The sequence below is a fragment of the Somniosus microcephalus genome, chromosome 6, assembly GCF_052327205.1.
Source record: "Somniosus microcephalus isolate GS21.2 chromosome 6, FLI_Smic_1.0, whole genome shotgun sequence".
Taxonomy (NCBI): domain Eukaryota; kingdom Metazoa; phylum Chordata; class Chondrichthyes; order Squaliformes; family Somniosidae; genus Somniosus; species Somniosus microcephalus.
Genome location: NC_140992.1, coordinates 232,243,661 through 232,267,945, shown reverse-complemented (window position 1 = coordinate 232,267,945; position 24,285 = coordinate 232,243,661). Strand labels below are relative to the sequence as shown.

The following is a 24,285-nucleotide window of genomic DNA, read 5'->3' as shown; positions in this document are numbered from 1 at the left end:
ACAGTTAATTACAGGGGAAAACCTGAGAAGAGCAGGCAAATTTTCCTGCGGGATCCGAAAACAAAAATTCGGTCCCACATTAAGGAAAGAAAGACTTGCATTTATATAGCGCCTTTCACGACCACCGGACGTCTCAAAGCGCTTTACAGCCAATGAAGTACTGTTGGCGTGTAGTCACTGTTGTACTGTGGGAAACACGGCAGCCAATTTGCGCACAGCAAACTCCCACAAACAGCAATGTGATAATGACCAGATAATCTGTTTTTAGTGATGTTGTTTGAGGGATATTGGCCAGGACACCGAGGAAAACTCCCCCTGTTCTTCGAAATAGTGCTATGGGATCTTTTACGTCCACCTGAGAGCAGACAGGGCCTCGGTTTGACGTCTCATCCATAAAGATGGCATTTCCAACAGTGCAGCCCTGCCTCAGCACTGCACTGGAGTGTCAGCCTAGATTTACGTGCTCATATGCAAGGAGCCTATTACCTGTTTTGGGCAGCCACCCCGAATGCCTGAAATATGGCCCGACCCAGTATCGGGTCAAAAGTCTTTCAGACATTCTTCTGATGCAGGTCCTTGGTCCCCAAAATTGCCCCTTGTTTTGACCGTAAAACAGAACCAACAAGGTCCAATTTCTACCCCACTGTCTTTATCAGAAGTTTTGGGAGTTTTTCTGTTTGAAAAAGAGAAGATCCAGAAATGGCAGGCATCACTCTTGCCATGGTGCTCTGCACAAGTGACATGATGATGTACTTCAACTAAATCTCTGTCATCATCTTGTGTGACAAACAGCAAGCATTTCTGTCCAATGTACATCATGCTATTGGTTTTGTTGATTTTGCCACAGTACATACAGGGTATAAAAACTAGCATTATTCACAGTAAAACATGCCACCGCTTATTTTGATACAGTAGTAGCTGTTTTGGTGGGTTCAGATATATATTTGATTAGCTGCTCTTTTGGAGCTTAATAGACAATTACTTAAACTGGCTTTATGCAGCTGCTTTTGGAAAGTCTTTCTCAGCCTGTCTGGTTCATACTGGAGTCTGTCTGAAGCTTATGAAAAAAAAATCAGGCCAGAAGGTTTTTGTGGATGGTGAGGAAAGAATAGAACTGGCAAATTAGACTATTATGTACATTATAGATTAGCGCAGCAGTCACAACTATTTGTTACTTTCTATTTACTGAAGAAGATAGTTTAGCTTAAAAGCTACTGTAAAAACCTACGGCAAGACTATGCTACTGGCTTATTCCTTCATTGTTTAATACATTTGTTTGAATAAAAAGAATTGTTTGGCAGTTAATACCTACGTCACAGCCTGGTGTACCATTGTGCCACCTTCCAAAAGGCAAGAGGGATCACAAAGGCCCATGATCAAACTAGAGACTGAAACAAAGTGAAGCAGGTTCTCCGTTTGATCCCGGAGCATGGCACAACTTTACCTCAATATATCTGAAGCAGCCTTGCACTAATTCTGACTCGATCAATTTATATTTGGTTAATTGAAGTCCACCATTTAAGTAACTTCCTGTTCTTCTTTCACATTAAAAAGTCAAACCAGAATTGTGTAACTTTCCACCTCCTACGGAATGAATCCCTGGTATATAGGCCTACTTTACAGCAAACCCTTTACTGCCCTTAAATTAAAAAAAGAAATTGACTTCCTTATCGGGAGTGACAGAGACAGAAAACAAATTTTAAAGGAAATCCCCACTTACCTGCTAAAGAGACAAGGTAAACTATCATCAATTCTACTAGAAAGCAGTTCATTGTCCCATTTGTCTTATTTTGATACTGATTTGTAAAAAGAAATGTACATCATTTTTAACCAAATACGCCACATCTTCCAGCCGCTTCACTGAATAGTGAAAGTGAAAGCAAATAGCAGTTACAGATCACAAAAAAATTAAAGGGGCAGTGCATTCGCAAACAAATGAAAAAAGTGGCCTTTTATTACAAGAGGATTTGAGTATAAGAGGGGTGGATGGGCGGCGCGGACACGAAGGGCCTCTTTCTGTGCTGTAAAACTCTATGACTCTAAAGACGTCTTACTGCAATTATATAGGGCCATGGTGAGACCACACCTGGAGTATTGTGTAGTTTTGGTCTCCTTACCTAAGGAAGGATATACTTGCCATAGAGGGAGTGCAACAAAAGTTCACCAGCCTGATTCCCGGGATGGGGGTATTGTCCTATGAATAACAACAACACAATTTGTATTTATATAGCACCTTTAACGTAGTAAAACGTCCCAAGGCGCTGCACAGGAGTATTTTAAGACAAGAAATTTGACACCGATCCACATAAGGATAAATTAGGGCCAAAAGCTTGGTCAAAGAGGTAGGTTTTAAGGAGCGTCTTAAAGGAGGAAAGAGAGGTAAGCGAGATGGAGAGGTTTAGGGAGGGAATTCCAGAGCTTGGGACCTAGGCAACAGAAGGCACGGCCACCAAAGGTTGAGCGATTATAATCAGGGATGCTCAAGAGAGCAGAATTAGAGGAGCGCAGATCTCTCAGGGGTTGTGGGGCTGAAGGAGATTACAGAGATAGGAAGGGGCGAGGCCATGGAGCGATTTGAAAATAAGGATGAGAATTTTGAAATCAAGGCACTATTTAATCGGGAGCCAATGTAGGTCAGCGAGCATAGGGGTGATGGGCGAATGGGACTTGGTGCGAGTTAGGACACGGGCAGCGGAGTCTTGGATGACCTCAAGTTTACGTAGGGTGGAATGTGAGAGGCCAACCAGGAGTGCATTGGAATAGTCAAGTCTAGAGGTAACAAAGGCATGGATGAGGGTTTCAGCAGCAGATGAGCTGAGGCAAGGGCGGAGACGGGCGATGTTACGGAGGTGGAAGTAGGCGGTCTTTGTTATGCCGCGGATATGTGGTCAGAAGATCATTTCAGGGTCAAATACGACACCAAGGTTGAGAACAGTGTGGTTCAGCCTCAGACAGATGTTAGGGAGAGGGATGGAGTCAGTGGCTCGGGAACGGAGTTTGTGGCGGGGACCGAAAACAATGGCTTCGGTCTTCCCAATATTTAATTGGAGAAACTTTTTGCTCATCCAGAACTGTGTGTCAGACAAGCAGTCTGACAATTTAGACACCGTGGAGAGGTCGAGAGGAGTGAGGTAGAGCTGGGTGTCGTCAGCGTACATGTGGAAACTGACGCTGTGTTTTCAGATGATGTCACCAAGGGGCAACATGTAGATGAGAAATATGAGGATTGAGTTGACTAGGCCTATATTCTCTAGAGTTTAGAAGAATGAGAGGTGATCTCATTGAAACATACAAAATTCTTACAGGGCTTGACAGGGTAGATGTAGGGAGGATGATTCCCCTGGCTGGGGAGTCTAGAACCAGGGGTCACAGTCTCAGAATAAGGAGTCAGCCATTTAGGACTGAGATGAGGAGAAATTTCTTCACTCAGAGGGTGGTGAATCTTTGCAATTCTCTACCCCAGAGGGCTGTGGAGGCTCAGTCGTTGAGTATACTCAAGACAGAGAGCGATAGATTTTTGGATATTAAGGGAATCAAGGGATAGTGTAAGAAAGTGGAGATGCGGTAGAAGATTAGCTATGATCTTATTGAATGGCGGAGCAGGCTCGAGGGGCCAAATGGCCTACTCCTGCTCCTATTTCTTATGTTCTTATAAGGTTTGCGAAACACTTCATGAAGATTGTGCCCTTTTAAAAAAGGAACATTACTATGTGGGGAGGGGAAGGAGGAGGAAGAAATAGCTACTTTAATTTAGAAAAGAACGAATAATAACAAGTGATGGAAATCTGAAATAAAAACGGAAAATGTCAGATATATACTGCAAGTCCATGAGTAAAACAGACCAGTTAATGCTTCAGATGGAATTCCTTCAGAACTGAAAAAGGGCAGTATGACTCTTTAAAAGACTAATTAAAACAAAAATGGGCGGGGAGAACAATAGGCAATGCCAAGAGTACGGATATACTATTATAAAGAGGCACTAACTGAGGTTTTACAGTCTGTAAACAGGTTCAATTAAAGCTGGAAAGAGGTAAAAATGCTGGGTGCTATACAAACTTCCTCAAAGTCAGGCAGTGAAAAGGCATTAAAAAGGACAAAAATGGTGGAATGCGAATGGGGGAAAATGGCAGGAAAATGGGATGGACTGGAACAGTGTAAGAAGCCAAAGACCAAAAGATCAGAGGTTTGAGTGGAGGGGTGCGTGAATTTGAAGCAGTGAGTAACAGGGAGGTCAGGATCATATCTGCAGACTGGAAGATGTTGTTCATCAAAGCTGTCATGCAACCTCCATTCTTGAGCAACCTGCAGCCTCCCGTACCAGCCATTCCAATGGAGCAAAATCTTGACTCTGGTGCTAAATGTCACTTTGGGGCTGAAAATCCTCCTGACCACTGTACGTTGCTAACCTCTAATCCTGACCTCACCAGAGTGCCCAGGGTCAGGGTGGTTACCTCATAAATAACAGGTGCCCACACCAGAATTAACACATGGGGGGGGTAGGGGGAAAGAGTGGAAGGAAGATGGGGTACCAGATTCTTGGGTATACTGCTAGCGGCCTCCCTCTGTAGTGCAATCTCCTTGCCCTGCCCCTCCTTTATAAGAAAAATGAGTTGGCATCAATTCCAGGGAGTTCCAAACCATGACGTTGACCTAGAGACCCCAGTGAGTGCCACATCTGCCTCTACAACGATCTAGATGCTGTTTTTCGTCCCAGAAACCAGATCACTGTATGGAAAGGAGGCAGCAGACGCCTTATTATGCCAGCGGCCTTTTTTTTTTTTTTTTTTTTTTTTTTTTGAGGTGGGTGTAACTTCCCTCTGCTGCAAGGCCTGTTGGAAACTGGCAACGGCTCAGCTTCTGGATGATGGCCCACCATTTCGGGGTCTCACCGGAGTTTCCTCTACCTCCGCTGTACTCCTGGCCAACTTACTCTGCGAGTGTACCTCAGGCCCCAAGACAATTCAGGGCCCGTTCCTCAAAGTATTTTTTAAGCTCAGCTTCACTCACAGCTCATACTCCTATACAAACATTTAATTGTCCATATTTGACAAAAACTGTCATTTCAAATGACAAAATAATAACACGCACACGATTCAGGAAGAGAAACAAATGAATGTTCCTTGCTTTACTGTGGGCGAAATTGAATTGCTTAAGACATACCTGACAATTTGCAATACATCATATTTTACACAGGCAAACTCAAATTTAATGTAAAGTTGATCCAGTTTTTCAATTTACATCTTGTTGTGCAATGCCATAGGACTACAATTTGAAGGCACCTTTCACATTGCCGATTGTCCATTGTCTACCTGTGGGGAAGGTGACCTCCATCTGCCGCATTTTCTCTTTTACTCTGGGTGTCAGTTAGGTTGGGTCCACCCTGTAATGTGGACAGCCAAGTGCTTAATGGACTGTAAACATGGGAATTGGTTTCCTACGTCTAGTGACAACAACTCCCTTCCTCTGCCGGCACATTTTCAATTGTACAATATATTCAGTCACCCAAACATCTGGGTGTTTATACTATGGAATGTGCATCATCCATTGTCTGCACGCTCGTAAAATAAAAGTGCCTTTCTACGATTGGGGAATTTAGGCAGTGCATTATTTTCAATATTTTTTTAAGACATTATGTAAACTGCCACTGTCGCTTTTATTGCTCGAGTCTAGCTGTCCCTTTTCTCAGACTTCTACATCTAAAATTGTCTCAATAAAATGTAACACCTGAACAATTTCAAAGATCACCACCGTAAAAAGTTGCCTTTGCTACAAGTGATGGTGTTGGGTATTGTCATCGATTAATCACTTCATCGAATGGCAGCAATAGATCTACCTTTTATTTTCTTAACACTTTAACCTGCAATCCGATAGCTAAAATGCATGACTGACAGTTAAAAGCATCAATTTTATTTGCTAATGATGCATCTGCTGCATGAAAGAATCAAGGCAAAACTGCTCAGCTACTGGGAAATCGCTCCCCATGTATTTTAAGTCAGACTGCAGATAAGATGTGAAAATAACAAAAGTTAATGTGTCATTGAAGTGGTTCATCAATCATAAATAGCAGACCCTGTCATGCATAGAGGTATGAACTTCTTTACTTTAAAGTTTGCAGTTTGGAAAAAAAAAAGCTAGAAAACAGGCAAAACAGTTGCTGAAACCAGAGGAAAATGAGGACATCTAACAGGAAGTTAATGGGATGATTTTTACCATCATTTTGCTTTTTATTAAATTTGCATTTAAAATATTCAATTTCACAAAAAGCAAATGCAAATTCGCAATTAAATGTCCAGTACAGCATCCTTTGGCCACTTCAGTGGAGCAACACAGGTGCTGACCTTCCCTATTATTGCATCCAGGAGCCTGGATTGAGTGCGGGTAGCTTATTCAGCCACAGCCAAGCCTTATCTTGTCCTTACCCAAACTGTGTGCGCACACATTGCTCTCACTCAGTAACCTTTACCTCCTCTAAATCAACAATGACAAAACATACTGCAGTGGCAGTAACAAAGGTCAGGTTTCTTTCCCTGAAGCAGAATCTAACTCCCATCCCCCTCGGCATCCTATTCGACCCCGAGCTGAACTCTCCACCACAAAGACTACCTACTTCCACCTCTGTAACTTCACCCACCTCCACCCAACTACTGCTGAAACAAGCATCCATGCTGTTGTCATCTCCAGACAAATGTGCTCTAATGCTCCTCCTGGCTAGCCTCCTATCCTCCAGCCTCGGTAAACTGCAGCTCATCAAAAACGCTGCTGTCCATATCCTAACCTGCACCAGGTCCCACTCATCCATCACTCCTTTCCTCACTGACCTGCACTGGCTCTCCTCCCACAATGTACCAATTTTAAAGTCCTCATATTTAAATTCCTTCTCATCCTTGCCCCTCCCCAACTCTATAATCTCCTCCACCATCACAACCCTCCCTGAACACTCTTGTTTCTCTGACTCCAGCCTCTGTGCATCTCCCCCTGTTTTCATCCCACTATTAACAGTCATGCCTTCAGCCCTGTAGGATTCATGCTCTGGAAATCCCTCTAAACCAGTCTGCCTCTCCGCTTCCCTCTCCTTTTTACGACCCTCCTTAAAACTCACCTGTTTGACCAAGTTTTTGGTCACCCCTCCTAATGTCTCCTTTATTGGCCCGGGACCCAGTTCTTCTTACGCCTCTGTGACGTGCACTGGGACACATTTCTATGTTAAAGGTATATAAATGCAAGCTGTTGGTGCTGTCATATAATCAATGATTTAATTTTGGCTTTTATATATTTTAATGAACTTTAATGAAACCAAACATTTGGCAAACAAGTGAATTATTTCCAGTATATGTTAATTCACTGTCTGAAAAGATAACGTAGATTAGGACACATTTACTGAATGTTGTGACGAATCCTTTCGTTGCTCAGCAATTGAATGCAGGAACTTGATGGGGAGTTGCACTGCAAGTTTTAAAAAAAAGATCCCAGCAGACAAGACAATCGATTCATGTTCCCACTGGTTGAGCTGAACACACGGGGCCACATTTCGTCCAGTGAAGTTGTGTCAAGCCCTCCATTTAAAGGTCTATGCTTCCTTTCCCTTTAAATTTCTTAGCAGAGCGTTCACTTGATCGCAGCTGAAACTTGCTGCCATAGATGTAGGAAACAAAGCCATCGATTTCCACACTGAAGATACTATTTTGCTTGGGAATAACTGGGGTTGCAGGACAGGAAAACAAATAAAATAGTTAGAATAGTGTGTGAAATCAAGTTTCTAACTTTCTTCAATTCTTTAGTATTTGAACAACAGATATTATGCTTTAATATAAATGTTCTCTAGGCAAAGCTGGTAAAGTCACCACCACTACAGAATTAATATTTTGAGAATTAACAACAAAATTTACAGCTCGTTTGAAAAACAGAGAATAATTGATATCTGGGAATGATTATAAACCACTAATTTGAGGAAATGGTACAAGCCCAGCACCAAACAGTAATTTATACTTCACGATCCTCCACATATAGCCTTCATTTAACTGACTTTGACTGAAATTATGGGCTACAAAAATTGAAGCTCAAATGGGATTTAGTCCCACACGGTGGAAGCTTACATGGCAGTGAACACAAATTACTAGAGGAAAGGCTAAGCAGAACTTTATTTTAGTTGCTGTACCAGAGTTAAACTGACCACATGGGGAAAAGATGTACAATGTGGTCATGTTTTGAGATCTAACTATTTTGCCACAGAAGGATCGTAAAATGATTTACAATAAAATGCCACTTTAAAGTTAACATTTACTCAGAAGGGTCTAAATCCCCTTTGCAGCCAGAAGCTGAGGGGAGGGAGGACAGGATGTATATTAAAGGTAGGCGGACCAGTTTGTGGACTGCTCCTACTTACATACCACTTTAAACTGTGACAATAAGGGTTGTTAACTCATCCCTCAGACAGCCTTAGTCATTTGGGAAACAGTAGGAGATCGTTGCTGGGGCACCTCCACCCAGGGGTATGGTAGCTGGTTTAACTGGCCAACCCCAAGACAAGGAAAGCCGGACCCGGGGTGCGCTGGATCAGCTGAGAGCTGCGCAGGGGTCGCTTAGAGGGAATGTGGGTCAGAGGTCAAACTGCTGGTTTCCTGATCAGCTAGGAAATGAGAACAAGGAAGAGCCTGACTTAGCAAGAAAAAGCACTCTAATTTTAAGCTCAGAGCTGGTCAGAATCAGAGATAATCGACCAGAAGAGTCTTACTTTAGAAGACTGGAAAATAAACATGGAAACACGCAAGAGTTTATCCAGTTCATTTACTACAGGGCTTTATTGCTTTGACCCAAGTCATGCTATCATATGACTAGATAAACTCCTCATTGTAAAGGGTGTGGCATCCACTTACAGAACAGACCAGTGATAATAAACCCTAGAGCAGACCTGAAATTTGTAACAATACCTTTAAGCTTATTTTCCACAGTGATAATCTTGAATATATGTTTCATTTCCTGTAGAATAATTCCTGTGACCCCTACATAGGAGGGACATTTGGACTTCACCACTGTAATGCAAACAGATTTTTAATATAAAAATGTGGATCTCACCAAAAAATGTTTAAAGTTTTTTTTATGCTTATAGATTGATGGATTAGAATCATTGTTTGCACATGTGCGTTGTGCAAAAATAAATTAATCTTACATTTCTGAAACCTGCGGGATCTAATTATTTTTCTAGGGAAACTGAAAGATCAGACCCTTGGAGACAGAGCTGTGTTTGCTGGTAGGAGACTAATAAATACAAACTCTTAACACTTCACATGCCATTTCTATAACTGTACACAATACGTAACCATCATAGGACCATCATTACAGCAAAAAAAGAGTTAAACACAACACCTTCGCACTTAAGTGATGCAATCTTAACTGAAGCATTCAAAAATTCAGACTCCTAATTCAACAGAGTAAAGAGACACGAGCTTGACAAGAAGGATATAGTATGGATGGTGCCGAGTCAAAAATCAAAATTGTTCTTAATTCAGACACTAATGGAAAGTGTGTTTTAAGCAATTTCCAGCATTTGCAGCGTATTTTTATGCACAGAATCAGAGAAAAGTACAGCACAGGAGGAGATTATTCGGCCCATCGAGTCTGCGCCGGCACTTTCGAAGAGCAATCCAATTGGTTCCACTTCCCAGCTCTTTCTCCTTCAATTATTAATCCAATATTCTTTTGAAGGCCACTATTGAATCTGTTACCACCACCCTATCAGGCAGTGCATTCCAAATCCTAGTCACTCGTTGAGTAAAAAAGTTTTTACTCATGTCGCCTCTGATTCTTTTGCCAATCACCTTAAATCTGTGCCCTCTGGTTATTGACCCTTCAGCCATTGGAAACAGTTTCTCTTTATTTACTCTATCTAAACTCTTCATGATTTTAAACACCTCCAGCAAATCTCCTTTTAGCCTTCTCTGCTCGAAGGAGAACAACGCCAGCTTCTCCAGTCTAAATTTGCACAAGTTAGATGGGTTGAACACTATATCCATGATCTTACCTTCTTACAAAAAAAAAGCTGTATGTTCTACATCTTAGGGTTTATCTTCCGTGCTATAGGTTCTCCATACTTTGCTTACTAGTAAACAAATCTATCTACATGTGTACCTGTCACAATGGCTCCATGAAAGTCTGCCTTCAGCAGTTTGGTCTGAATCATCTGTGTCTGCCTATAAATGTTTAAAAAAAAATCATAGCAATCAAGCAGGCAGGTTGACAATAAAATACAAAAATCTTTTCTAAATCAGTTGTCATTCAGTGGGACTTACCAGGAACCTGAACTGCAATTTAAATCATTTTTTTTTTTTACTTCTACATACACCTCAGCCAAAAATAAAGTAAATCTTTAAAAATAAAAATAAATTAACCTGTGCATCAATATTTTTAGAAAGATTTCAGTATTTAAGAAAAGCAAAGATGTGATTATCAAGTTCCACCCAACCTCCTTCACAGTGCTATCTGACCACTTCCATATTCAATACTTCTTTCCAAAAGTGAGGGGCATACTGCCAGGGTTCACTGATGCAAATCAAAAAACTGAATAGGGAAAAAAAAACCTCAGTATCAAAAATGTTTGCATCAAAATGAGTTGAAATTATTTAAGTGTGCGTGTCTTAAACTGCAGCAAACAAGTTTTCAAATGTGATGTTCACACCTGCACGTCCAGCAGGAGTCACTGGATAACGAGCAGAAGCAGGACTTTCCCCTCACTAACCAAATGCCACCCTAACCGAGATCAGCTAGCTCAGCGATTGTAATGACACAATATTAAAAAAAATGGGTTATAGACCCTTTGTCAGTTGTGATTTCCAATGAAGGGTTCACCCCTAAAGCATCAGCTCACCTTTTCCTGCAATTTCTGAACGGATATTGGACCTGGGACTTCCCTGGGTCATGTGGCTGGGTACTCACCCTCAAAGCCTCCTTGAAAATGTGTAACATCCCCACCGACACCTGGGAATCCCTGGCCCAAGACCGCACAAAGTGGAGGAGAAGCATCAGGGAAGGCGCCGAACACCTCGAGTCTCTTCGCCGGGAGCAAGCGGAAGCCAAGCGCAGGCAGCGCAAGGAATGCACGTCAACCCAAGCACCCCACCCACCCGCCCCTTCAACCACCGTCTACCCCACCTGTGACAGAGACTGTAGGTCCCACATTGGACTAATCAGTCACCTGCGAACTCATTTTTAATGTGGAAGCAAGTCATCCTCGGTTCCGAGGGACTGCCTAAGAAGACGACTCACTGCATGAACTCGCTGAATCACTGGGAAAACCACTACTTACTCGGAGTTTGCCAGCCCTGCCTCTAACTTTAAATACTAGCATTTTGGTTTACAACTGCCAATGGTTCAACACTAGAACAAAAAAAGTGCAGACAAATGTGTAAGGAAGAAGTAGGCCCAGTAGGAAGAAATGAGACAATAAATCACACACAGCAAGTGTACTCAAATGTAGAAATACTGGCTCCTAAACATGAGCTACTGCTATTGAATCTATTTTTTCTATTGCATTGATGGAAAGCTCTGTTGAGATTTGTTTGCTATGCCGAAAAGTAGTGGATGGGTACGGGAATGGTAGCATAGTGGTTATGTTACTGGACTAGTAATCCAGAGGCCTGGACTAATGATCCGGAGACATGAGTTCAATGGCAGCTGGGCAATTTAAATTCAGTTAATTAAATAAATCTGGAATATAAAAGTTAGTATCAGTATTGTTGACCGTGAAACTACCGGATTGTCGTAAAAACCCATCTGGTTCACTAATGTCCTTTAGGGATAGAAATCTGCTGTCCTTACCCGGTCTGGCCTACAGATGACTCCAGACCCACAGCAATGTGGTTGACTCTTAACTGCCCTCTGAAATGGCCTAGCAAGCCACTCAGTTGTGCCAAACCGCTATGACAAAGTCACTGTGGGAGTACCTTCACCACACGGACTGCAGCGGTTCAAGAAGGCAGCTTACCACCACCTTCTTATAGGCAATTAGGGATGGGCAATAATTGTCGGCCATTCGAGTGACGCTCACATCCCGTGAATGAATAAAAAAAGGATATGCCATGGTGTTGTTTGTGGCAAGTTGGAAGATTCAAAAAATCTCAAGGCCAGAAGAGACCATAGAGCACAATTTTCCTGCTTCTTGTTGCCAGAGAACGCTCAAATCACTGGACACAAAGATCAGGTAATAGAAGCGAGACCTGGATATCCAGGTCTCTGCTCCTTTTACCCTGTCGCAGGATTTTCCTGGGAGAGGTGTCAGAAAATCTGCCCTATAGGTCCATTTAACACTCTTTCCTGCTGTCCTAGCCATTGCAACTGATTGTGTTTCTTGAAGATAGTTGTTCAATTTGATCTTGAGGAAATCTGAGCTACTTGCCCCTACTATTTCCCTTGTTAAGTTGTCCCAAAAATGACCATCTTCTTGGTGAAGTAACACTTTAGCTCCTTTTTAAATCTACCTCTTTTCACTTATACTTGCACACTCTGGTTCTGCTGTCTCATACCAAATCAAATACCCCTTACTGATCTTCTACATCCTGAGCCTCATTAATGTAAAAAGCTCAATCAAAACGCCACAGTCTTTTCCTCTCCAATGAGAATAGTCCCAGTTCTGCAAGTCTCTCTTCATACGTTTTATACTCCGGTTCCATAATCATTCTAGTAGCTCTTCTCTGCACCGTTTCCAGCTTAGCTACATCCTTCCTCTAATGAGGGTTCCAGAAAAGCACACAATACTCCAGGAAATGTACAATATATTATTCTGCTGCCAAGGTGGAGCTCTGCTCCTTTAATGCTACAAAGTCTAATTGTTAAGTAATGAGAGCTTCAGATCAGAGTTTAACTGTGCAAATTGCAAAATGTTTGTTAGTTTCTGGCTTTATATCACAAGCACCCAGAACAGAATTAATAAAAACATTTTTTGTCTCAGTAACAAATTGTGAAGAACAAAATTTGCAATAGATGCTCTTATCTATCCAATCATAGCCAGAGAATCTCCTGATATAGCTTTTTAAAGATGTATTCATTCATGGGATGTGGGCATCACTGTCAAGGCCAGCATTTATTGCCCATCCCTTGAGAAGGTGGTGGTGAGCCACCTTCTTGAACCACTGCAGTCCGTGTGGTGAAAGTATTCCCACAGTGCTGTGGTTAGGTAGGGAGGTCCAGGATTTTGACCCAGCGATGATGAAGAAACAATATAATTCCAAGTTAGGATGGTATCTGAATTGGAGGGGAACTTGGAGGTGGTGGTGTTCCCATGTACCTGCTGCCCTTGTCCTTCTAGGTGGTAGAGGTTGCAGGTCTGGTTGCTGCCTTGGCGAGTTGCTGCAGTGCATTTTGTAGATGGTACACACTGCAGCCACGGTGCAGTTGATGGTGGAGGGAGGGAATGTTTAAGGTGGTGGATGGGGTACCAGTCAAGCAGACTGCTTTGCCCTGGATGGTGTCGTCAAGCTTCTTAAGTATTGTTGGAGCTACACTCATCCAGGCAAATGGAAGCTACATTCATCCAGGCAAGTGGAGAGTATTCCCTCACACTCCTGACTTGTGCCTTTTAGGTGGTGGAAAGGCTTTGGGGAGTCAGGAGGTGAGTCACTCGCCACAGAATACCCAGCCTCTGATCTGTCCTTGTAGCCATGGTATTTATGTGGCTGGTCCAGTTATGTTTCTGGTCAATGGTGACCCCCAGGATGTTAATGGTGGGGGAATTAGACGATGTTAATGCCATTGAATGTCAAGAGGAGGTGGTTAGACTCTCTCTCTTGTTGGAGATGGTCATTGCCTGGCACTTGTGTGGCGCAAATATTATTTGCTATTAATCAGCCCAAGCCTGAATGTTGTCCAGGTCTTGCTACATGCGGGGACGGACTGTTTCATTATCAGGGTCAATCCCTGGCTGATTACGCTCCTACAAAGGTGCTATATAAATGCAAGTTGTTGCTTGATCTTTAATAATAATGTGTGTGTCAGTTGAGTGCCTTCTGTTCATAAAATTGTGCATTAGTTTATACAGTTACTTATACAAATCTATTTGCTAAAGGTTTTGTAAAGTGTATTTTGTGTAGTAGCTACAAGCTAGAAAATATGACTGAAATCAAGGCCGCTCATTATATTTGACAAATCCGCTTCCTCAAAACATGACACTTTCGAAGTCTCGAGGACACTAATTAGTCTTGAAATGGTTTATAAAATGTTACTGTATAGATATTTTTACCATTGATGGATCATTACACTGCAACCTTGAGCCTGAAGCACTCAATAGCTATTTCTAGTTGGAGAATACTTCTGTGGTATTATTGCAAACTAAGAGGGACCCATTTGGAAAAACTCTCAGTGAACACAAACCCAGTGTTTGATAAGGTAAAAGCAATTATGAAGATTGACTAAATCTGCCGAATTATTTTTGCACATTGGAGATGAGGAGGAGAGATGTTAAATACTCACTAGTAGCAACACAATATAAACTCCCATCTATAACATTTAAAATCTTAGGTCTGCAAGCACATCCGGTCAACTTTTTCCTTTCTAAATTCCAATGTCCACATTTATAATGGAAGCTTTCTATGTAAATTTCTCACACTCCTGCCAGTAAAAGTCACCAACACCCTCAGCTTTGCACCTCCCAGCCCTTCACCCTCCACTGCAGAGAAACTGCTACAGCCAACCCTACTTCTCAGCTTCCCAAATTGCTGTATAATTTGCTATTTGTAGTGTATGTAACCGTTCCACCTTTAAGAGAACTATTTTAAGGGTTGCACTACTTTATCTTGGCTGCTGTATACTGTAATACCGGTGGTGACCACACCGGTATATAAGTGCTGTGTAATGATTTATTGGGCAGTTCCGCCCTGACCTTCAACTAGTAAAGACCTGTTAAAGTTTACTCTTGTGGTCTGTGTAGTAATTCTCAATATAACACACAGACTTAACAATGGCGACGAGTACGATCTTACCCTGCGGCAGAGATACATCCAAGGCAGTTTAACGGGCGTCGAGAGGAGGCATCCGCCCTCATCATTCTGCTGAGAAAAGACTCGGGTCTGCAGAGCAAAGGAAGAAGGAAGAATTCTGACACGAAGCCTTCCATCAGCAACAGGCAGTGATCGTCCCTTCTATCACGGTGGTGGGTGAGCTGATCAGCGACGAGAAGCAAGTCGGCCACGTTGACTGCGAGTAGGGGAGAAAAATCTTTTAAAAAACGGAGGATATAAGGGCGGAGAACTCGACCACGGCCGGGGAAAGGAGCCGGACAGAAGTCGGGGCCAGAGGCGCTGAGACTGGGGCAGCGTAAGGCACGGAAGCCGCGGTGAATGCAAACGCAGCCGGTGCGAAGACCGGGCTGCAAGCGGGCTGGGAGACGCAACAGTGTCGAGAGAGAGCTCGACCGCGACCGGTGAAAAAGGCCGGGCAGCTACCGAGGCCGCGAGGCGCAGCGACCGGGTCAGCGTAAGGCGCGGGAGAAAATAAAAAAACCGCGGAGAACTCAGCCGCAGCTGGGGGGGGGGGGGGGGGGGGGGGAGGACCGGACTGCAAGAGGGGCTGGGAGGCACGATTTGAAAACCGCTGGGGGAGGGCGAACGCAGCAAATTGGCAATCGCCATTACAGCCAGCGGGGGAGAAAGGCAAACGCGGGTAGCCGCCATTTTCGGAGGCGGGGGAAGAAGACGAGCGCGGGAAACCGCCATTTTGTAAAAAAAAAAAAAAAATAATTCTTTTCTCAAGAAGATCGCGAGGATGCCTAAGCGTGGTAACATCAACGATTTCGACCCCGATGTTGAAGATTGGGCCACGTATGTAGAACGCATAGAGATATATTGTAAGGCAAATAAAATATCAGATGAAGATAAAGCACTAACCTTACTAAACTCAATGGGTGCGAAGACATACGGGCTATTGAAGCATCTTCTATCACCAGCTAAACCGGCGGATCAGACTTTCGTTAATATTGTTGCTGTCCTGAAGAATCATTTGAACCCCACACCGCTGATGTTAGCGGAACGATTTAAATTTTATGCGAGAACGCAACTGAAAGAGGAAAGCAACGCGGAGTATTTAATTGAACTGCGCAAGCTAGCGAATTACTGCCAGTTTGGGGAAAGCCTGACAGAGGCACTGAGAGACAAATTTGTGTGTGGATTGTCGAAAGAAGGAACACAAAAGCGGTTGCTTGAAGAGAATGATCTTACACTTGATAAGGCTGTCACTATTGCAGCATCGCACGAAGCCGCAGCGAGAGGCACCGCGGAAATGCAGCTGAAGGCAGCGGTACTCAGCGTAGATCAAATGGCTTCAGGTACAACGAAATGTTATCGTTGTGGGAAGACAACACACGATAAGAACCAATGCTGGTTTAAAAACCAGGAATGTAGAAAATGTGGCACGCTTGGTCACATAGCTAAAGTATGCCGGTCAGGGAAGAAGACCAGCAACAAAAAGTCACCACAGGAAAAGTGCAGAAAGGTACATAAGGTGGCTGAGAAGAGTTCGGATGAACAGAATTCGGATTCAGACTCCAACAGCAAGGAACTGGGTAGTCTAAGAATTCACAACGTGAGTAAAGAAGCTGACCGACAAACTATCTGGGTCACACTGCAGATAGCAGGAGTCCAAGTGAAGATGGAATTGGACACCGGATCGGCGTTGACGGTCATGAATAAGCAAGATTACAAAAAGTTATTCAAACATATTCCCCTACGGGATACGGAGATAGTATTGCAGACATACACGGGGCAAAAAGTATACCCCATCGGAAAGATAAAAGTCAAGGTGATACACAAGGGCAAAGAACACCAAGGAATGGACTTATATGTACTACCTGAGGGAGGTCCACCACTTCTGGGACGGGAGTGGATCAGGAAAATAAATATGGACTGGCACTCCCTAAACGCAATAACGGTAGATTCCGAAAAGAAAGATGTCAAACCTGAATGATTGTCCAGAATATTGAATGAGGCTAAAGAGGTGTTCCAACAGGGACTGGGAACACTGAGAGGAATTAAGGCAAAAATCAAGGATTGCAGAACATGCAAACCCAAAATTTTTCAAAGCCAGACCGGTACCGTATGCGATACGACCTGCTGTGGAAGCTGAGCTGGAAGGGCTGGAACGTTCAGGAGTACTGTCTAAGGTGGACTGGAGTGAATGGGCCACGCCCATTGTGCCCGTCATGAAGCGTTCATCGAGTAACAAGCCAGGGGAACCGGGGAAGGTCTGCATCTGTGGAGACTTCAAGATCACAGTTAATCCGGTGCTTCACACGGTGCAATATCCGCTTCCGCGGATTGAGGATATCTTTGCTTCATTGTCTGGCGGGAAACGCTTCACCAAGATAGACCTGGCGCAAGCGTACTTACAGATGGAAGTTGAGGAAGAGTCGCGCCAGTATCTCACAATCAGCACGCACAGAGGCTTGTATCGATATAATAGGCTGGTTTTTGGAGTGGCTTCGGCTCCGGCAATTTGGCAGAGGGCCATGGAACAGGTATTACAGGGAATTCCAAGCACTCAATGTTACTTGGACGATATCCTGATTACAGGAGATGACGATGAGGAACACCTTGCAAATTTGAAACTGGTGCTCACCAGGTTGAAGGAATATGGCCTTCGAGTTAATCGCCAGAAATGTGAGTTCTTTCAGGAACGGATCTCGTACTGTGGTCATGTCATTGACCAGGAGGGGCTGCACAAGTCACCTGACAAGATCGAAGCTGTTGTAAAGGCTCCCGCTCCGGAAAATGTATCCCAGTTGAGATCGTTCCTAGGGTTGATTAACTATTACCATAAGTTTCTGCCAAATCTATCCACGGTGCTGCACCCGCTGAATGCTCTTTTGCAGAAAGAAGTACCATGGAAGTGGAGCGAGGACTGTAAGAAGGCCTTTCGCAAAAGCAAGACATTGATCGCCTCAGAGGAAGTGTTGGCTCACTTCAACCCAACACTACCTATTCGTTTAGCTTGTGATGCTTCTCCTTATGGTATTGGAGCAGTACTCTCACACAAGTTGCCAAATGGCTCGGAAAGGCCAGTCGCATTTGCATCCAGATCATTGACCTCCGCTGAGCGCAACTATGCTCAGATAGATAGGGAGGCTCTCAGCCTGGTGTGGGGAGTAAAGAAGTTTCATCATTACCTGCAGGGCCAGAAGTTTACACTGTATCCATATTCAACCCTAAAAAGGGCGTTTCCATTATGACAGCGCAAAGGCTACAGAGGTGGTCCCTTTTCCTAGGGGCACACCAATATGACATAGAATACAAAGGATCAAAACAGCATGGGAATGCTGACGGGTTATCACGCCTACCGTTGCCAACGGTAGAAGAGGCGCCTACAGTGGACCCAGTGGAGATGTTCCACTCAACCATAGTGGAATGTCTACCAGTAACAAATTCTACGATCGAAGAAATGACCCGACTCTCTCACGAGTCTACGATTTAACGGTGAAGGGATGGCCAGCACATGGCGAACCACTGTTGCCAGCATTTTCGCAAAGAAGAGAACAGCTGTCAGTGTGCCGAGGAACTTTGATGTGTGGATCCAGAGTGGTGATTCCACCCAAACTCCAGCAAAAAGTGCTAAAGGAGCTTCACGAGGGGCATCTGGGTGGAGTGAAAATGAAGAACCTAGCCAGAGCGTTCGTGTGGTGGCCAGGTATCGATGGAAACATCGAAGAAATGACCAAGAGCTGTTCAGGATGCCAGAAGGTCCAAAACGCCCCACCACAAGCTCCTCTGCATCCATGGGAGTGGCCCTCATCTCCATGGCAAAGGGTACATATCAACTTTGCTGGTCCATTTATGGACTCAATGTTTTTAATCGCGGTGGATGCACACTCCAAGTGGCCGGAGGTAATAAAGATGTCCTCCACCACCACGGAAAAAACCATCACAGTATTAAGGACCATATTTGCCAGGAATGGGCTGCCGGAACAGATCTGTTCTGATAATGGACCGCAATTTGTGTCCGAAGAATTCAGGAAGTTCTTAAAAAACAATGGGGTTAAGCACTACACGTCCGCCCCATACCATCCCGCCACCAATGGATTAGCTGAAAGGTTTGTCCAGACCTTCAAGAAGGCCATAAAGGCCATGGGTAATGAAGACATAAATCTACAACATAAGGTAGATAACTTCTTGTTGGCGTACAGGAATGCAACACATGCGGTCACAAACCAAACTCCCGCCATGATGTTTTTCAATAGAAGTCTACGATGCCGGCTGGATTTGATCAAGCCAAACATCAGAAGGGACGTAGAGAACCGGCAATTTCAAGGCATGAATGAAAGGCCAACTAGAACCTTCCAGATAGGTCAACAAGTTTTGGCCCGGGACTACCGTACCGAGAAATGGCAGCCTGGAACTATTTACACACGACTAGGACCGCTGATGTATACCGTGGACATTGGTGAAAGCATAATAAGGCGCCATGCTGACCAGATCATAGCGTCATCCGAAAAGGGACAACCTACACCACAACTCTATACGCCTAATGATGAAGCAGAGATACCCATAGTATCTACCTCCGATCCGGTGATACTGGAACCAGATGAACCTGACACTGGCATTCAAGCCGAATCGACCTTGTCAAAAGAACCTACTACACCACCGAAAAAACTACACCACCGAGGCGTTATCCGGACCGAGTCAGGAAGCCTCCAGAGAGACTGAATCTGTGAACTGTTTTTACATTAAGTTGTGTATATATGTTATGATGTTATGTTTAATGGGAAGATGTACTGTTAACCTAAAAAGGGAGGATTGTAGTGTATGTAACCGTTCCACCTTTAAGAGAACTATTTTAAGGGTTGCACTACTTTATCTTGGCTGCTGTATACTGTATACTGTGACCACACCGGTATATAAGTGCTGTGTAATGATTTATTGGGCAGTTCCGCCCTGACCTTCAACTAGTAAAGACCTGTTAAAGTTTACTCTTGTGGTCTGTGTAGTAATTCTCAATATAACACACAGACTTAACACTATTTGACTATAAATAAATATTAAATGAATGTAGTAGGCAAAATAAGGACAGAATATATGACTTTGTAAAAATGGGGACTGAATTAACTTCAGTATTCCTCTGTCCTGTAACCCTTCTTCGCTTCTAGACAACACTTGATCTCGGCTCCCCATGTGCAATGCCACAAGAGATCAACTAGTAAATTATTAAAAATCCTGTGTACACTTCCTATCAACTTTTTCCATTATAAATTTCTATGTCCTCAATTATAATGAAAATTGTCTATGTAAACTTGACATGCTGTCGTTACATCTGCCACCCAGTGGAGATGCTACAATGCCATCACTGGCAGGAGGGTGCAACAACAACGTGACAAGCTTACACAGGTAGTTTCCGTTGTAAATGTAGACATTGGAAAGCATAACGTAAATGTAAAAACAAGGACAGAGTGTGGGGACTGAATTACATCAGCACATCCTGGTCCAAGCATCCCTCAATTTCTAAGCCCACTTTACCTGAACACTACACTTAAAAGATGTGTGTAATCACCACGGGTGACTGAGTATTCTTAATTTTAAAAAACATGCTTGACAAAAAGCAATATTGTTGCTTATAAACACATGATGCAACGTTGCAAATCATAAACAACTTATATAGCACCTTAAACATAGAAACTGCCCCAAGAAGCTTCATGGGGAGAAACGGATACTAAGCAGCGTGGAAGTCAAAATGAATTATTGCGTTACTAATATATTACTGCACTGTGACAAATAATAAACCAGCCCTTGTGTGAATTAGCCCCCTAACAAACTTTAACTTTGGTAAACACTTCTGCAATTAAGACAGTGCCTCTTAAAAAGAAACTATAAAGGAATGACTTTTTCATCTTATCTGCAATATAATTAGGTAGAGGTGCCTTTTCTGATCTAAAAACAGCCCAAATTAAAATAGACATTTTGCCCACTGACACTGCTAGCAACAAGGAGCAACACAAAAATTATTTTTCCCCCCTCCTTCCCCTCAGTAAAGTGAGCAATATACCTGGGGTCACTGATACATTGCTGCCAATGACTTTCAATTAATATTTTTTGTGTATACTTCCACAGCTCAATGAGAAGCAACAGTTAAAGACTGAGGCAAAATTAAAAGCACCTATTTCTTAATCTGCGGTGTTCTGTGAACTATCTTTTTATATTTTGACCTTGAAAGAGTTCAATCAATTTAAAAATCAGTGCTTTAGACATTTATTAAATTGCTGATAGATTACTGTTTCCATATCTTCCGCACTTGTGTGTGTGCTAAAGGGATCTTTCAAGCTTCACGCACGTACAATGTAATTGTTCAGTAACCAATAACTGTAAAGGCACCCATTCTATAGAACAAGTGCTGTACTTACATGTCAGGTTTCAAGCCATTACACAAGTCTCGAATGTATTGCTTCCACAGCTCATGCAAAGGGAGAAACAATTCATACCTGGAAAAAATTAAATGGTTCAAATTAGCATTTTAACATTTACGGATTAAAAGTGTCTGAATCATGTCAATCCGATAGGCAAGAAGGAGCATTTTACTGAAACCCTCTTTGATACAGAGGAGAAATGTATAGAATGTAGAAAATTTGATCAGTTCACAGAGTAGGACAAGCTTCACGACCACATTAGGGGATGGCATCAAACAGGAAATTAGAGATGCATGTAACAAGGGTACTGCAGTAATCATGGGTGACTTTAATCTACATATAGACTGGTCAAACCATATTAGCAATAATACTGTGGAGGATGAATTCCTGGAGTGTGTACGAGATGGTTTTTTAGACCAGTACATTGAGGAGCCAACTAGGGAACAGGCTATCCTAGATTGGGTATTGTGCAATGAGAAGGGGTTAATTAATAATCTTGTTGTGCGGGGTCCTTTAGGGAAGAGTGACCGTAACATGATAGAATTCTTCATTAAAATGGAAAGTGAAGAAGTCCAATCCAAAACTAGGGTCCTAAATCTAAACAAAGGAAACTACAATGGCATGAGGAGTGAGTTGGCTATGATAGATTGGGGAGCTTCATTAAAAGGCATGACGGTGGATAGGCAATGGCTAACATTTAAGGAACGAATGCATGAATTGCAACAGTTATACATTCCTTTCTGGCGCAAAAACACAAAAGGAAAAGCGGCCCAACCATGGCTAACAAAAGAAATTAAGGATAGTATTAGATCCAAAGAGGAGTCATATAAAGTTGCCAGAAAAAGTAGCAAGCCTGAGGATTGGGAGCAGTTTACAGTTCAGCAAAAAAGGACCAAGAGATTGATTAAGAGGGGAAAAATAGAGTATGAGAGTAAACTTGCAAGGAACATAAAAGCAGATTGTAAAAGCTTCTATAAGTATGTAAAAAGAAAAAGATTAGTGAAGACAAATGTAGGTCCCTTAGAAACGGGAGAATTTATAATGGGGAACAAGGAAATGGTGGAGCAATTAAACAAATACTTTGGTTCTGTCTTCACGGAAGAGGACACAAATAATTTCCCAGAAATGCTAGGGAACCAAGGGTCTAGTGAGAAGGAGGAATTAAAGGAAATTACTATTAGTAAAAAAAATAGTGCTGGAGAAATTAATGGGACTGCAAGCTGATAAATCCCCAGGGCCTGATAATCTGCATCCCAGAGTACTAAAACAGGTAGCCATGGAAATAGTGGATGCATTGGTTGTCATCTTCCAAAATTCTATAGATTATGGAACAGTTCCTGCAGATTGGAGGGTGGCAAATGTAACCCTACTATTTGAAAAAGGAGGGAAGAGAACACACAGGGAACTACAGGCCGGTTAGCCTAACATCAATAGTAGGGAAAATGCTAGAGTCTATTATAAAGGATGTGATAACAGGACACTTAGAAAATATCAACAGGATTAGACAAAGTCAACATGGATTTATGAAAGGGAAATCGTGTTTGACAAACCTACTGGAGTTTTTTGAGGATGCAACTGGTAGAATAGATAAGGGAGAACCAGTGGATGTGGTGTATTTGGATTTTCAGAAGGCCTTTGATAAAGTCCCACATAAGAGGTTAGTGTGCAAAATTAAAGCACATGGGATTGGAGGTAATATACTGGCATGGATTGAAAATTGGTTAACAGACAGGAAACAGAGGAATAAATGGGTCTTTTTCGGGGTGGCAGGCGGTTACTAGTGGGGTCATCCTCGGTTCCGAGGGACTGCCTAAGAAGAGAAGACTGTAGGGATCAGTGCTTGGGCCCCAGCTATTCACAATATATATCAATGATTTGGATGAGGGAACCAAATGTAATATTTTCAAGTTTGCTGACGACATGAAACTGGGTGGGATTGTGAGTTGTGAGGAAGATGCAAAGAGGCTTCAAGGCGATTTAGACAAGTTGAGCGAGTGGGCAAATACATGGCAGATGCAGTATAACGTGGATAAATGTGAAGTTATCCACTTCGGTAGGAAAAACAGAAAGGTAGATTATTATTTAAATGGTGATAGATTGGGAAATGCTGATGTACAAAGGGACCTGGGTGTCCTTGTACGCCAGTCACTGAAAGCAAACATGCAGGTGCAACAAGCAGTTAGGAAGGCAAATGGTATGTTGGCCTTCATTGCAAGAGGATTTGAGTACAGGAGCAAGGATGTCTTACTACAGTTGTACAGGGCCTTGGTGAGACCACACCTGGAGTACTGTGTGCAGTTTTGGTCTCCTTACCTAAGAAAGGATATACTTTCCATAGAGGGAGTGCAGCGAAGGTTCACCAGACTGATTCCTGGGATGGCAGGACTGTCTTGAGGAGAGATTGGGTCGACTAGGCCTGTATTCACTAGAGTTTAGAAGAATGAGAGGGGATCTCACTGAAACGTATAAAATTCTGACAGGGCTAGACAGGCTGGATGCAGGGAGGATGTTTCCCCTGGCTGGGGGGTCTAGAACGAGGGGTCACAGTCTCAGGATACAGGGTAGGACATTTAGGACTGAGATGGAGGAGAAATTTCTTCACTCAGAGGGTGGTGAACCTGTGGAATTCTCTACCACATTAGGCTGTGGAGGCCAAGTCACTGAATATATTTAAGAAGGAGATAGATAGATTTCTAGACACAAAAGGCATCAAGGGATATGGGGAGAGAGCGGGAATATGGTATTGAGATAGGGGATCAGCCATGATCATATTGAATGGCGGAAGGCTCGAAGGGCCGAATGGCCTATTCCTGCTCCTATTTTTCTATGTTTCTATTACAAAGGCTTTATTAAACGGTAGCACTTAAAAATTGTGAATTGTCAATTAAAAGAGTTTTACTATTGTACTTCCCTCCAGA

At 43.0% G+C, this 24,285-nt stretch overlaps 2 protein-coding genes across 3 annotated transcripts in view; both read right to left on the bottom strand.

Annotated features, from left to right (window-relative positions):
* The window catches only part of LOC147116518 (uncharacterized), a 40,254-nt gene extending 38,378 nt beyond the window's left edge, over positions 1–1,876 (bottom strand). Inside the window, exon 1 of the mRNA XM_085992051.1 lies at positions 1,721–1,876. Within this exon, the coding sequence (XP_085848177.1) occupies positions 1,721–1,772 (52 nt within the window). The 5' untranslated portion in view covers positions 1,773–1,876. The remainder of the gene's footprint in view (positions 1–1,720) is intronic.
* A 3,216-nt stretch (positions 1,877–5,092) lies between these two features.
* The window catches only part of pop4 (POP4 homolog, ribonuclease P/MRP subunit), a 40,329-nt gene continuing 21,136 nt past the window's right edge, over positions 5,093–24,285 (bottom strand). For both annotated transcript variants that reach the window (XM_085991534.1, XM_085991533.1), the window contains exons 4-7: positions 21,365–21,442; positions 10,126–10,187; positions 8,928–9,029; positions 5,093–7,696 (exon numbers count right to left, since the gene is read on the bottom strand). In XM_085991534.1, coding sequence (XP_085847660.1) covers positions 7,560–7,696; positions 8,928–9,029; positions 10,126–10,187; positions 21,365–21,442 — 379 coding nt within the window. In that variant the 3' untranslated portion in view covers positions 5,093–7,559. The remainder of the gene's footprint in view (positions 7,697–8,927; positions 9,030–10,125; positions 10,188–21,364; positions 21,443–24,285) is intronic.